This window comes from Chenopodium album, chromosome 13 (assembly GCF_948465745.1).
Source record: "Chenopodium album chromosome 13, dcCheAlbu1.1, whole genome shotgun sequence".
Classification (NCBI taxonomy): domain Eukaryota; kingdom Viridiplantae; phylum Streptophyta; class Magnoliopsida; order Caryophyllales; family Amaranthaceae; genus Chenopodium; species Chenopodium album.
Window position 1 is genome coordinate 5,884,529 of NC_137846.1, and position 14,500 is coordinate 5,899,028.

Genomic DNA, 14,500 nt, shown 5'->3' on the forward strand with positions numbered 1-14,500 from the left:
GCCCCCAATATGGATTGACATATGGCTTGGGATTCTCTCCCTTTAATTATTGTGATATGTTGATATAATATTGGTTTTGGTATTGTCGATTTTTTACCTTTTTAGGAGGAATATTTCCTTATTTTATGAGGCTATGGATATAATTCATTGTATTTTATTGATTTTATTCAATAATAAGGAAATGTTACCCAAATTGAACAACAATTATGGGAAGCACTTTTTTTTTTCCTTTGATAAAGATGCTGTGACAATTATTAAGTACTCGTAACAAAAAAAAAATAAATAAATAAATAAAATTGTTGTACTTTGCAATCCGCGTTTATAAGAATTTCTAAGAACAAGTGAAGTAAAGTTGTCTAAACAGATTTCTTCATTTGTTTTTCTCACGTGAAAAGAGCTGGTAATACAGTTGCTCACTTAATTGCAAGGTGGGATACTAACGATAACTTCTCACGTGAAAAGAGCCGGTAATACCGTTGCTCACTTAATTGCAAGGTGGGATACTAACGGTAACTTCTCACGTGAAAAGAGCCGGTAATACCGTTGCTCACTTAATTGCAAGGTGGGAATGTGGGATACTAACGGTAACTTTTCACGTGAAAAGAGTCGCTAATACGGTTGTCTATTTAATTGCAAGGTGGGATACTAACGGTCTCGGAACGTGTTTGTACGAACTCCTTCTCCTATTAACTTTGGTAGAACTTGATTTAAAATTTTCAGCTTACTTTTTCTAAAAAAAAAATAAAAAAAAAAAGTGAATATAGTCTTTCATTTACGCTAATATTTTTTTGACACAAAGAGAAAATAACACTATGAATATATGGTCTCAGGAAAAAAAAAAAAAAAAAAAAACCACGGGCCTGTTCTCTTCAGTTCAGTTCAGTTCAGTTCAATTCATTCATCTCCAATAAGTTCAGTTCAGTTCAATTCAGTTCTTAATTTCTTTCTCTCATAAAATTAGTTCACTTCAGTTCAGCTCCAATAAATTCAGTTTAGTTCACTTCAATCAGTCAGAACAGGCCCTACGAATATATAATACGGAGTAGTTGATTAATTAGTAATGTAGCAAATTTCTCAAAATAGGAAATCCATTATGGTAAATTGGTAATTTTTGGTCATACTGCACAATAAGATTTATGACGGCATCTTTTCATTTTCTGTTTCTTGTCACATTCATCTTTTCCAAAAAAAAAAAAAAGTAAAAAATACAGTATTGTTTAAAATAAAATAAAAAATAAAAAAAATAAAAAAAACAAACTGTTTTTATCTTTCTTACTATTGAGATAGGAATGAATATAATCTCAAGACTTCCCAACCGTCACTTCTTTACACCAAACCGGCGACGCCCTTTCCGGTCACTCAATCCTCAACCTCTCTGTTTTTCATGGTAAAATTTTTATACTACTTTTTTTTATTTTTATTTTATTATTATTTTTTTTTTCTATTTAGTATTTGCAAATTTATTAGTTTAATTTCATTATCCCCATGTATACCATCTACAGAAGATTTTGGTTAGTAGTGGGGTTTTATTATTTTTTTAATTTTATTTTTATGTATAATCTACCTTTTAATTTGATTTATTAGGATGTATCTGTATTAATGCACAAGTTATGGACGGTTGTTTTATTGAAAATAGTAGTAGCTATTGTGGAAATTATTCGGTAATTATATAGGATGAAATTTGTAGAATTTGAGGATTAATCATTGGAGAGTTATGAGTAAAAGTTGGAATAATGACATTCGGCACCATTTACAACCATCTACCAAACGGGCCGATATGGTTTCATACTTTTCCTCCGACATTGCTTATGGTGAATTGCATTTTGGGTTCATTGTTAGTACTTATTAGTTCGACCTCGCTTATGGGATTAAGGCTTTGATTGATTGATCGTTAGTAGTCTTAGTACTTAGTAGTGTGATTGATGGCCTTAATGTTCTCAAGTTTTAATGGGATATTGATTCGCTTTGCCACAATGCTGATACTAATATACTAGGATAATTGTTGTTCAGTCTTGTTTTTCTTGTTCTGTCTTGATTTTTATAGGATAGTATTCTTTAATTTTCATGTCTGCTTTCAATGTAGTGTAAAAGAAGTATTATCAGATTTACTGATAGTAGTGTTGTCAGAAATGCTTGTTTCGTAACTTGATTTGATCAAGAAAGAACCTACAACATTATAATTAGAGACTCTTCCCTTGTGTTTCAGACTTGAACCAACTGTTTGGTTTTGAATTTTGTATTGTGTAAACAATCTAAACATGACTACAGTTCATACTTTTTGTTTCAAATGACACTTTTTTTGTCTTGTCCTTATTTATTCTCTGGATTTTTTATCTGCAGTCGGATGAGGATACGCAGCACTTTTTAAGCATGCTTGATGCTGCTGCTGAAGGGGCTTTTGAAGCGTATGCAGAGGTTTGTTGTCTTTCCTTTGGCTTTCAGTGTTTTAAATCATTGATATTATTTGCTGCACTTGTAAAACCATCAGTTTGTTTATTCTATTTTGGCAAGTAAGTTTATGATGCTTATACAATCGAGAATCAGCTGGTGTTCCTTGGATAGTAATCTATTAGTATATCTGCATAATTCTACCAGACAGACGTTGAATCTGAATCTATTTGTTTCTGTTTTTATCTTTTGGAAAATTATAGAGGATGGTTTCCGAATCCAGTACAGTTGGTGTGCTCTCCAAACAAACATTACAGCATAGCCCAAGTTTGCTGCAGGACAAGGAGTTAACTACAAAGTTAAGTCCCCAAATTAATATTTCCCCTACATCAAACCCAAGCAGTTTCCATAGTGAGCCACAAATCAGTAGGAAACGCCGTCGATTTTGTGAACCCCAGCCGAGTTTTCAGCAGCCAGTTGCTACTAACCAGATTAATTTAGGCCTCAGTGAAAAGAATTCATCAGTAAAGCGAGATATCCATTTTGTTAGTTGGCCACAAAACTTTACTTTTCAAAGTGATGAGGTGAATAAGTCTGTTCAAGGATCTGAAACAAAACAGCCTTCCTTTTTTGTTAAGAATCATCGTGAATTACCAAGGAAATTACCTTTCAGAATTGGAATGAACTCGAACAACACTAGTTTGTTTGCTCTAGATGGAAATAATGTGGGAAGTGATAAGGAAGAAGTGGATTCATCTGTGGATTTTTCCAAGGCAATTGAGGACGCGATAAGCAGAATTGAGTCCCTTATTCCATCACTTCAAAAGCTTGTTAAAACTGACCAGACAGCAGAGCAAAAGAGTGTTGATGATTTGGGTTTGTCCAATTTTTCAAGTTCAGCAAATCCTTTAGGCAAGGAAAAAGACTTGGTAGCAACTAATGAGCTACGCCTCACTGAAAAGCCGGCTGCATTTGGTGAAAATATGCTTTTTAACCAAGGGAATCTAATGCTTAGAAAAGGCAACTCTCCAGCTCTTTCTCAGGTCAAATGGAGCGGGAATATTGATTCTGTAGGTCACGGTGATGGTATGCGACAACAGTTGCTTTATCAGAATGCAGATTTTGATCCTATGAGAGGTGAGATTAAATGCTCGAATGTGACTCAAAGAATGGCTAATAAACAGTCAGATTGGGTATCAGCTCAAAGTGATGATGGAATGAAGGGAGTAGAGTTGGTGAAGAATTCAATTGCTCAGTCAATCAGCCAGGTTCCTGGGCCTATGTTTAAGGCCGACTTTGGTAGATCTGAGTCACTTAAAGGTAAATTGAGTAGGAATGGATCTTTTTCAAGTCATGCCTCAAAACATGGACAAGGTTTGAGGCTATTGCCACATCAGTCCTATCGTGGAGAGGCTTTTGAGAGAGAAGCGACATTGAAGCCCTGCACACAAGTTCCATCTGCAGGGTATACAAGTTCCATGAGACATAACAGAACAAATAATACGTGTCATCCTCATCAGAAATGGAGTCAGAGCCATACAAGTGGAAGAATTGCACAAGAAATGGGCCAATCATCGAAGATGATCAGGTCAAGGGATTTTTCAAACAGAAATAGTCTAATCAGGAAAAATATTAAGGGGCCTTTGCACAGCAAGGTTGCGCCTCATGATGAAATCTCAGAGGAAACGAGTTGGAATTCGTGCGATTCTTCTGGTTCAACAACTCAGCAAAGTGGCTCGCCATCTTCTTTGAGTGGGAGTTATGAATCATATAGTTATGACAGTGAAGAAAGTGAGCCCCTGCATGAGAAAGTAGTCCACTCAACAAGGATGAAACAATCTGAATTTACCGACAGTACTGCTTCAGGTTATGATGATACTTCTTCCTATTCCAACAGTAGAGATGACTACTCTGATGCAAAATCCTCAAGCCAAGTGAGTTCAGCACGGCTACATAAGTGGGACCCACAAAAGGAACGAGGAAAAAGGAAAGGGAGATTGAGGAGACTTGGAAGGAAGCTAGGGATGATATTTCACCATCATCACCATCACCACCACCATCATTATAGGGATGAGTCTGATGCACGTCATGCTAGATCATTTTGGAAACGACTTGGAGAGATGTTTCATCACACAAAAAATGCCAATCATCGTCAGAAAATGAAGTCAGAGAAGCCAAGAAAATCTGAGGTCAAGAGTTTGGCAAAGAGAAAACAACCAGGACATTTTCATGCACTTGTAAGTGGGCTAATGAAGCACATGAAGCATTCTGAGAAACCTAAACAAGTGAAGAATGGTTTCAAGGGGATTGGAAGTGGCCGTCATGGGGGTAAAACGAAGGGGAAAAAACTGCTTTGGTGGCCGAAAATTCATGGGGGAAGAGGCGGAGTGAAGGTGCCCATTAAAGGAAAGGTCAGGCTCGGAAATTATAGGACAAAAAGTTTTGCTGCAGCTAAGATGATTCTGAAGAAATGAAGGTGTCTCATTGTATTTGTATCTATTATGTATATATATGCCAAAGTTGCTTCATGTTCCTCTTTTAATCAAAACATGAAAATCTCTTTATATCATATTTTAGATGAATTGCCTAGCATTTTCTACATATTGTAATTATAATTATATTTTCTTCCTCTGTTTAAAATAAGATGCATTCATTATATAATTATTTAAGAGTACAATTTTGTTGGCATTCTATGGCTATTCCATATTACACTATTTACACCCCTTTTGTACATCTTTGTTTACAAATTATATGTAAGAAAAAAAAATTATGTCGATGACTCGATGTGAGATGATGTTAAACTCGCTTAAATTGTCTCGCTTATAATTTCAAGTTAACTTTTCATAACTTTTACTTATTATACATCGGTTGATGTAACATAGGAATCATGTCAACAAAAATAAAATGGAAAAAGCATATTTCATTAATCAATTTTTATATCCTTTGACTAGGGGTAAAAGAGTCATTTGGTCCTCTCTGTCGACATGGCAACTTTAGCTATTTTCTATCCTTTTTTTCGAACACAAATAAGTGGAGGCTAACGGTAACTTGATGGCGGCAGTCTGTCATTATTCAACATTCTAAAATTGCAAAAATCTGGTTTTCCTTTCCTCAACCAACATTCAAACACAAGACAAAATAATCATGTTGGTTGATCCGCATCACTTTGATGGCTACCCTATGCATTCCCTCTCCTCCTCTTCGCTTCACGATGTCGATTACAGGTTCTCTCCTCCCCCTTCTCTAGCTTCTTTCTTGTTAATTTCTCTGACATTCATTCGCTTATCTCATTTTTCTGGACTGTTTTTTCTTTCCTGCAGCTGTGGTTCTTGTGGGTATGATCTCAACCTCAATTCATGTAATCGTAATACCTCTGTGATCGGTTCAAAGTACTACGGAAAGTCTGTCAAAAAGGGCATCATTTCTTTCCTGTCTATAGACGAGACAAGGTTTAGTCGAACCCAACAGCTTAGGTGCAAGCCTTATTTCGAGTCAGCTCGTTCATGGGGGATATTTCAGCGAAGAACTAAATTGTTATGCCGGAAATGTGGCAACTATGTTGGAAATGATCGTAATTTTAGCAATTTTGGCCGCTCTCATTCTTCCAAGCAGAAAGATATATCCCCTGATTCCATAGGTTCATGGGGATGGAATGGGGATTCAGATGCAGCCGGGACTTATGATATCAGGATTCGCGCTCTGCAGCCTTCTTCTTGTGACGAATCTAATATTTTCAGCAATGATATATGAATCAAATAATTTATCAAATTTTAATGTATGAAAAGTTTCTATTGGTCTTGCAAATTTTAAGGCTCAACTTTGTCTATGTTTTCAACTTTTGTTTTGGTTAGGCTGAGACTTAAAGACTCTTGGCTCTTCCATGATACCAGAAATATAAGTGGTGTTATATTTATTCAACCCAAGTTATGTCTATATCGTTTAATTTTGTAAGCCATTCCTGTGTATCTAAAGATACATAAGTTTTACATTCTGTACTTTCTTCAGCTTTATCACTATCAGATGAACTATTACCATTTTTCTTGTCACTGGAAAGACTTGTCTGCTGCCTGTTGGGGTGCCTTAATTTGAGTGATAGAAGACGGGATACTTCATGTAGGCCGCCCCATTTTTCAAGGGCACGGGCAATGTCATACCGTCCTGCAATAATAAAATTCTTCTCAGTTTTTATATCTTACAGGATTAAAATCAAAAGCCTACAAAAAAAGGCAATAAATGATTTTTTTTTTTTCCTTCTGGAAACAAAGCTGTTCAAATATATTCAGGTTGGGAAGTAATTAAGCAATGATAGTTTGACCTGCGCGTTCAAATGCTTTTCTGCTGGGCATATACGATGGATCCATCCCCCAGTTCTTTTGAAATCGATGAATCTGAAATAGACAAGGAGTAGATACTTTTATTAAGATTCTAAAAAATTACATAAATGTTCCGTTATCTTGCTAAAATTCTAGAACTTACCTCCACCTGCAAATTTTCAAGATTGTCCCAATAACCTTTGGGTTTTCGATGTTTATAAGCAAGAGACAGGTTCATCAATGTTGCAATCCTCCTAAAACCGCCCATCCGGTTGATTGCCTTCTCAATGTCAACCCTACCATGAGAACGGAGTTGTTTCCTCATGGGCATGAATCCATCCTGCCCATGCTCAGAAACAAATTTCAGGAGCTCAGACTTTAGAACTTCAATATCCTGTTGCAAACCAGGGACTCTAGGCTTTTGCTTTATGGAAGTTGAACTGCTACTGCTCAATTGAATTTTCACATTCCTTTGATCAGTTTTGCCTTCATTAGATGATGTGCTAGGCTGCTCTTTGCAAGTTTCATCCTTCTGCTCCACATGTGGTTCATCATGTTCGTCAGAATTTGTTCCCATCCTCTTCTCAATGTAGTCTCGAATTGCACATAAGTTGGACGGAAGATCCTCATATATAACCTACATATTCATATTGAATTGTTCATCATCTCTTCCAAGCTAATATAGCAGCATCATCCGATTGTAAGCATTAAAAAATACTCTATGCCGAATTGTTAACACAAGAGGCAACCAGATTGCAATCAGATAACAATCCGATTTCAACTACTTCTTGAATCCTAACCCCTTGGATAATTAATTACTAAAGTTGAAGTTTTAGCATACCTCTTCCATTATTGATTCTGAGAGAAAAGTATCTTGGCGCATTTTTGACTCCACAGAGTACTTTAGCAATGTGTGATGGTTCCCGAGCTGCTCAAGCTGCCACCTGCCATGAAAAGAGTCGAAATCTCCCTCAACCTGCTCAAAGCTAATTTCTTGCTCGAGCTGTTCACACAAGTCCATGACAACCCGTGCATGGAGTACCATATATAGTAGACCCTTGCATCCTTCCTGTGGAAAAATGGGTAAAAGAACTTCACTCACTTTAATAAAAATAGAATAAGCTTTAAACCAGGATAATAGCTATTGGGGAGAAGAGCATAGAATTTTTAGGTTTATGATTTCAAGACAATGATGCAATGGACATAAGAAGATTGCCTATTATGTTAATACAAACTAGAATTAAAAACATATCCTGTTTTTACCTGAAGGATGCGAACTTTGTTGTTATCTCGAAATAAAACTTTGCTGATTGCCAAATTTGGAACTATCCTGCAGAAACATATAGCTTAGTTAGCTAAGACTGAAAAACCTAATGCAAAGAAGCAAAAACCACAGGTCAAGTGTTTTTATTTTATTTATTTATTTATTTTTATTATTATTATTTTATTTATAATCTTAGCCAAGTAACAATTCTTTCAGGTGGCCTTGGGTTGATATTCATGGAAACATCATTCAACTAAACAGATTACTTTTGTTTACATGGAGAAGTTTTGGAATGGTCAGCACAGAATTATTTCAGAAAGATGGTTAATTCAAGTCATAAGAATGTGTATATAAAATAAATTCATCCAAGGCAAGGATTTTGATCAATTTATCCGGGATGAACGTTCTCCATCCCAAGATAAAGTTTAAACAAAATTCAGGCAAAATTAATTAAACTTGCGAAAAAAAAACTGTCAAGCACAACTAAACTGAAGAAAAGAACTAGACAACATTCTGATTCATGCAACAAATTGGCTTTACTCACTCTGGAAGACTTTCATAAGTAGTTAAAACATCCCAGACTTCACGAACAGGAGCTTTTACGGTAATGCTAGCAACAACACAGCGATGAACACCACCATTTTCCTTCAGTACATAAGTTGTTGTCAGATAGACATAGCAATTAGCAACAATGAGATCCTCTCCATCAGGAAAATCAATTGAAAATAGTTAAAGTCAATTAATTACCAATAGGCCATCAAATCGACGAAGATGAATCTCATCCACTAAGCAGGGTTTGTCAAGCCTACAAACTTTACCATATATCCCCCAAGTACTATTCAACTCAGAAGGTGCCTGGGGCAAGGGCCCAAGGATAGAACTGGAGGAATTCTTCTTTAGCTCCTCTGTAGACATATCTTTCTCTTTTAAAGTACTTGGCAAGCTAGTGCTACTAGTATTAACTGAATTTCCGCTTTTTGAGATAACTAGTTTAGGCATCTTCTGATTTCCCACAACAATGCTCTCAGCTCTGCAAGCCAAGGCTCGAAGATTCACAGGCAGGTCTGATTGAATAATCCTCTCCAAAAAAATTGCTGGAAAGTTGAACTTTGGTATGACATTGACCTCGTAAGATAGTGTTGTCTTAGACGAGGATCTGAGATTATGCAATACAGAAGCGTGTCAAAATAGTACAAATATTGAAATTTGCAGGTTTTCTTAAACAACAAAAGCTGTCTCATTCAGAAAAGCTACTTTCAGTGGAAGACATAACAAATTGTATAAGGATAATATTTCTAAAGGTTCTCACAATTCCAGTTGCACAAATCACTGATATAACTTTTAAAAGTTTGCAAGCAATATCTATATGTGAACAGACAGAATAGATATTCAGTCAGTGGCACCCTCACAGAAAATATGTCCATAGTCTAATCAGAGTTCATAACAGATTAAGAGATCAACACATTTAGCTGTTACTTCAAGATTTTCGACAGATGAAATGGCCCTTTTTTCCCTTCTTTTTAATCCTGCTTCTATAATCATAGAGAATGGCAGACCTAACTATCAATGTATCATACACTTGTGATGAGAATCATTATAGTTTTGACTTGATTAGTCATTCCTTCATCATTGTTCTCACTTCTCAATGTGTAAAGCTCCAGTTAAAGATGATATTAATGTTGCCTCTCTACTCTAAAACTATTATCCTAATAAACTTAGAACAGCTACAAATTTAATTAAGAGTGAACCCTAAAATTTCATTGGGAACAGTTATCATACCTTCTCTTTGATTTTACCGACCATTTTCCTTCAAACTTCTTGAAGTCTCCATCCACCATGGAGAAATGGAGTTCATGGTCACTTGGCTGCATCAGAATCGATAATTACTTTTTGATGTTAAAAAAAATGGTTTACGTCCATAGTGTTAGATAGGTCATAAACAAGTTTCCATGCAAAATATCTATATAGATGTGAAGCCACTACAATTGGGTACAGAAAGAAAGTTCTGTAAATTTGAGGCTTTGAGCTATTGACAGTAGATTATAAATCTAACATATCTCGCTTTATAAATGTTCACATTATTTTTCTTCTATAAACAAACTATTAGAGCCTAAAAAGAAATGTAAAATCAAATTTACTTACTCCCTCCCTCCGTGTACAGCTTGAATTAGTCACATATACAGAGATGCAATAAAAAGTTTTTAAGAACTCACTGAATTAGGAAATTCTTTGAGATCCAAGACAACACGAGCTTCAATATGCCAATACAATGCCCTTTGGAAGCCTCTTTGCTCTAACCACAGTCTACCAGGATACGGACAAGGAATTCTTCCACTGGCAAATGGCAATAGTAGGCCATAGCATAACCATTAAACAAAAGCATCAGAATGAAGCAGGTTGGAATGTAAATAAATGTTTCACAAGAGACAAAGATACTTTCACCGCTAATTACAGTAGACACTGGGGTGAACAAGAGGAACAAACTTATCATGAACATCATATGTTAGTAAGGCCGTGAGAGCGCAACTTGTTCCAATATCAAACCTCTTATACCTCCCTTATTACTATGTACATTTCATAGGGATAATAAGAATTACTTTGGGAACCTTGTTAATACTTCCTCTTATACCTCCCTTATTACTACGTACATTTCATAGGGATAATAAGAATTACTTTGGGAATAATGCACCATTGAGTCGTGATCTTGGGACTCCGCTACAACCCAAATCACAGGGTAAAATTCACAACTAAGTTGATATTTACGAGCTATGATCCCTTAATATGTCGAACAAACCAATGAAACATTCATCAGATCCAGTGGTAAACAGCAAAATGTCAAACATTAGTTAACTTCTAACTTTTAACAAGAAGATATTACTCCTTTCCTAAGGAGTAATTTTTACCATCTTAGCAATATCTGTTCTTTTTGCCAACATACCTTAAATTATTAGTCTGTTTAGATCAATTATCTGCTTGTATACAACACTCACTACTCCCTCTATCTCAATTTAACTTAGACATCTATATATTCTCGAGAAACATAGTCTACTAATTAAGAGAGCTCTAGCTAGAATCAACCTTACCAAGATACTAACAATTAAGAGAACTCAAGCAAAAACTAACTTTACATGAATTTTTTTGGACAAACTAGAACCATTAACATATTGTTGCTCCAAAACGGGGATGCCCCAGTTTCTCGTAATGAGAAACAAAATTTATTTCTCACATGACATTTTTGTAGATTAACCAACAACTTTATTCAACTTGATTCAATTGTGGAGCCCACAATAATGAAAAAGTTGTTGATTTATTCATGAAAATGCCCCTATGAGAAACAAATTTCATTTCTCAATATAAGAAACAGGGAATTTCCCCAAAACAACTTTTGTACTCTTACCAACAACTCAATAAGTGTTATGTAATCGGAATTGCTTCTATAATACTCCCTCCGTTTCATAATTCTCTATATCCGCCTTAAAGGCTATCGCAAACATACGAAAAACTAACTAAAGAGTCATGATTCCATCAAATTTTTACAAGTAACAAAAACCATAGCATAAGATTTTAAAAAATTAAAGATGAAAGATTACCTACAAACAAGATTAGGTACAAAATCAGCAAGGCGTTCATAATCAGTAAGAGCATTCCAAACCGATTCGACATCGGAATTGACAGTAATCTCCGCCTTAATCCGACGCTCTCTCCATGAAATCACTTCAACCTCACAATTCACCTTCCGATCCCAATTTTCTCTCTCCTCCACCACCTGCTGTTGTTCACCAACATCTCTGTTCCCTGCTCTTTCAAATCCGCCATTAACGGCGTAAGCATTCACAATCACTCTCCCCTGTTTTCTGCAAAATCTAGGGTTCAGAATAATCTCATAATTGTCAAAAGTGTAGATTGAGGTTTCGGATGAAACGTTTCGAATGAAACGTTTCGAAGCGAGAAAATGTAGGGTTTGGCGGGAAATTGGGGATTAGGGTTTGTAGTAAAGGAGAGAGAAATTGGATTGAAGATGTAGGAAATCATGGAGTTTGATACTTGATTTTTTGTGAAGTTGCAGTAGATTTTTTTATTTATTTTTTTTATTTTTCAGTGTTCAAGTACAGAGAGAGTGAGAGAGGTGGTTAGGGACCGTTAATTGGGTGATTTTGGCGCTGAGTGAAGTGGGGAAGTTGTGGTTTGGAGTTAGGGGTTTGTTGGTAATTTCAAGATTTAACTTGTGGTTGGAACTTGGAAGTTTTATTTATTTATTTATTTATTTATTTATTTTTATTTTTATTATTATTATTTTTTTTAATGAAAAAGGGACATGTCACCTTAATAGAGCTTATAAGCAAATTGAGTCCACTTGAATTAAATCCGATCAATACTTAGGGTCTGTTCATATTTACTGAACTGAACTAATTGAAACTGAATTAAACTGAACTGATTGGAGCTGAACTGAACTGAATTGAACTTAATTGAATAGAGTTGAAATGAATACTTTATGAAAGAAGGAAATTAGAAGCTCAACTGAACTGAATTGATTGGAGGTGAACTGAATTGATTGGAGCCGAACTGAACTGATTGAAGCTGAATTGAGCTAAACTGAAATTAAGCTGAAGTGAACAGGCCTTTACTGTCTTAATTTACGTCTAGAAAACCCATATAACACTATTTTCTCTACTCGTAGAACTTTACATAGTAAATTTTTCGAGTGAAAAAGCGTATAGGAACAAGTGAATCGATAATTATGAAAATGAGTTGCGATAAAAACTTGTCATCTCTTTATCACGATATGTGAGGTAGGAAATAGAGTTGAAAAAATTTGGGAGGGATGGTAAATGGAAGTTGAACCATATGCGTCCAAATGCGTATCATGTGGCGTGTGGCACAAGTGCACAACTAAGGCCTACTAGTAAAAATACCTAAAACCAATAAGTCACAGATTTTCCAGATTTCAGATCAGCCAATTAGGTAGCACAAGATAAGGCAATGCTGCTTTCAGGAAATAGCTTCTTGTGCACCCATATTTCCCACCACTCCCTCGGAAAAAAGGGAAAGAAATTTCCCACAACATTTGCTAAAAAGCCAGATTTTCCAGAAAACAAGCAGAATCCCAATTTCAAATTCAAGATCTCTAGCAAATTGTTGACTCAATCTGCCATTGGAATTCTGGGATTAGGATTTGTTGATGCAGGGTAATAATTCTTCCTTCCCTATGTATTATTTACATACTACTCGGTATTATTTACTATGTATTGTATCTTAATTTGTGATTATTGTAATACTTATATATGTAACATTGAATTATTTGGTCAGATATAGTGGAGATTGGTCAAGAATTGGAGTGATTTCTAAAGAAACGGAGGATTTGCTGAAGATTGCAGCTTTTTTAGTGGTTCCTGTCTGTTTGTTTGTTATATTATCTGTTGCTAAAAACCCAGAAAATTAAACATCTTTAATAAGAGACAATTTTCAAATGACCACAATAAAATTGTGGCCATTGTATTAAATTAAATCACGAGCGTTCATTTTTATTGACTAATGTGTACCTTTGATATGATTTATTTTTATTTTATATTTAAAAAAATTTGACAACAAAAAAATCAAAAAAAAAAAATCACATTCTTATCGGTTTCTTTTCAGTATCTTCTTTCATTACTTCTCTTCAATCTGATTATAACAATTGGCTTCAAGTCCAACCATTCAAATAGAGTTGCTTGAATTCAAGATTGCTTTAATTTTTTGCTTGATTACAGATTTACAGGTACTTGATGGCTTGATGCGGCAATATTGAAAAGATACGGACATACAATATAGTTTGGTATTTAAAAATACTTTAACTGCAAGTAATTTAAATAGAAAACTGGTTTGTAAAAGTACAATGAAGATTAAATTATTTGTATCCACTTCAAAACAAAGAAAACAATGAAGAACGATTGAAGAGAAGTTAAGGGAAAAAAAAATTACTGCTTAAACAAAGAAGAAACTGAAAAAGAATGTAGTAGGTTTTTTATTTTATTTTATTTTATTTTATTATTTTAACAAATAAAGTAAAAAGTTAACTATATCAACAGTTTACATTAGTCAATAAAAATAAATGGTTGTGATTTGATTTAATACAATGACCATAATTTAAGTCATTCCTTTAATAAGCGAGTGAACTTTTTTTTTTTTTTTTTTTTTTTTTTTTTTTTTTTCTTCTTATTTTTTAACTGCAATTGCATAATGTGTAAGCAATATCACAATGTGGTGCCTACAAATTAGGCTATAAAATAGGCTAATAATCAGCAAAAATCTTTGACTGGAATTAAACGAGGGAGTCACCATAACTACGAGCTGAGATGTACATTGACTAAACAGAATGTAGTCATGTACTAGTACAAGAATCTATAATTAAAACATTACTGTACTTTTGTAACACTTGTAATATATCCAAATAAACAACGATATATACTCTTGTGAGTGTTACGGAGTACTAAATTCCTGTTCTCTTTACCTTAAAAAAATAATATTACGTAAAAATAATTTCAGTTCAGTAAAATTC

At 34.8% G+C, this 14,500-nt stretch overlaps 3 protein-coding genes and 1 long non-coding RNA gene across 4 annotated transcripts; 3 read left to right on the forward strand and 1 right to left on the reverse strand.

Annotated features, from left to right (window-relative positions):
- The first annotated feature begins 1,063 nt into the window (after positions 1-1,063).
- LOC145574394 (uncharacterized) lies at positions 1,064-5,513 on the forward strand. The gene is made up of 3 exons (XM_081632177.1): positions 1,064-1,387; positions 2,341-2,415; positions 2,652-5,513. The coding sequence occupies exons 1-3, from the start codon at positions 1,385-1,387 to the stop codon at positions 4,860-4,862; spliced, it is 2,289 nt and encodes a 762-aa protein (XP_081488303.1). The 5' UTR covers positions 1,064-1,384; the 3' UTR covers positions 4,863-5,513.
- On the forward strand, positions 5,510-6,138 carry LOC145574396 (uncharacterized protein At4g08330, chloroplastic-like). Its single transcript, XM_081632178.1, has 2 exons — positions 5,510-5,612; positions 5,709-6,138. Exons 1-2 carry the CDS (start codon positions 5,533-5,535, stop codon positions 6,136-6,138), a joined length of 510 nt encoding a protein of 169 aa, XP_081488304.1. The 5' UTR covers positions 5,510-5,532.
- A 134-nt stretch (positions 6,139-6,272) lies between these two features.
- LOC145575092 (uncharacterized) lies at positions 6,273-11,914 on the reverse strand (the record flags this gene model as incomplete). Its single annotated transcript, XM_081633014.1, has 10 exons — positions 6,273-6,546; positions 6,704-6,776; positions 6,865-7,338; positions 7,543-7,770; positions 7,965-8,031; positions 8,510-8,610; positions 8,713-9,121; positions 9,745-9,830; positions 10,179-10,299; positions 11,556-11,914. Coding segments are annotated over 10 exons (2,166 nt in total), but the record flags the coding sequence as incomplete, so codon positions are not given.
- Positions 11,915-11,937: 23 nt separating this feature from the next.
- Positions 11,938-13,490, forward strand: LOC145574397 (uncharacterized). The gene is made up of 2 exons (XR_014098056.1): positions 11,938-13,151; positions 13,273-13,490. It is a non-coding gene; the product is annotated as an uncharacterized LOC145574397 (long non-coding RNA).
- The last annotated feature ends 1,010 nt before the right edge of the window (positions 13,491-14,500 follow it).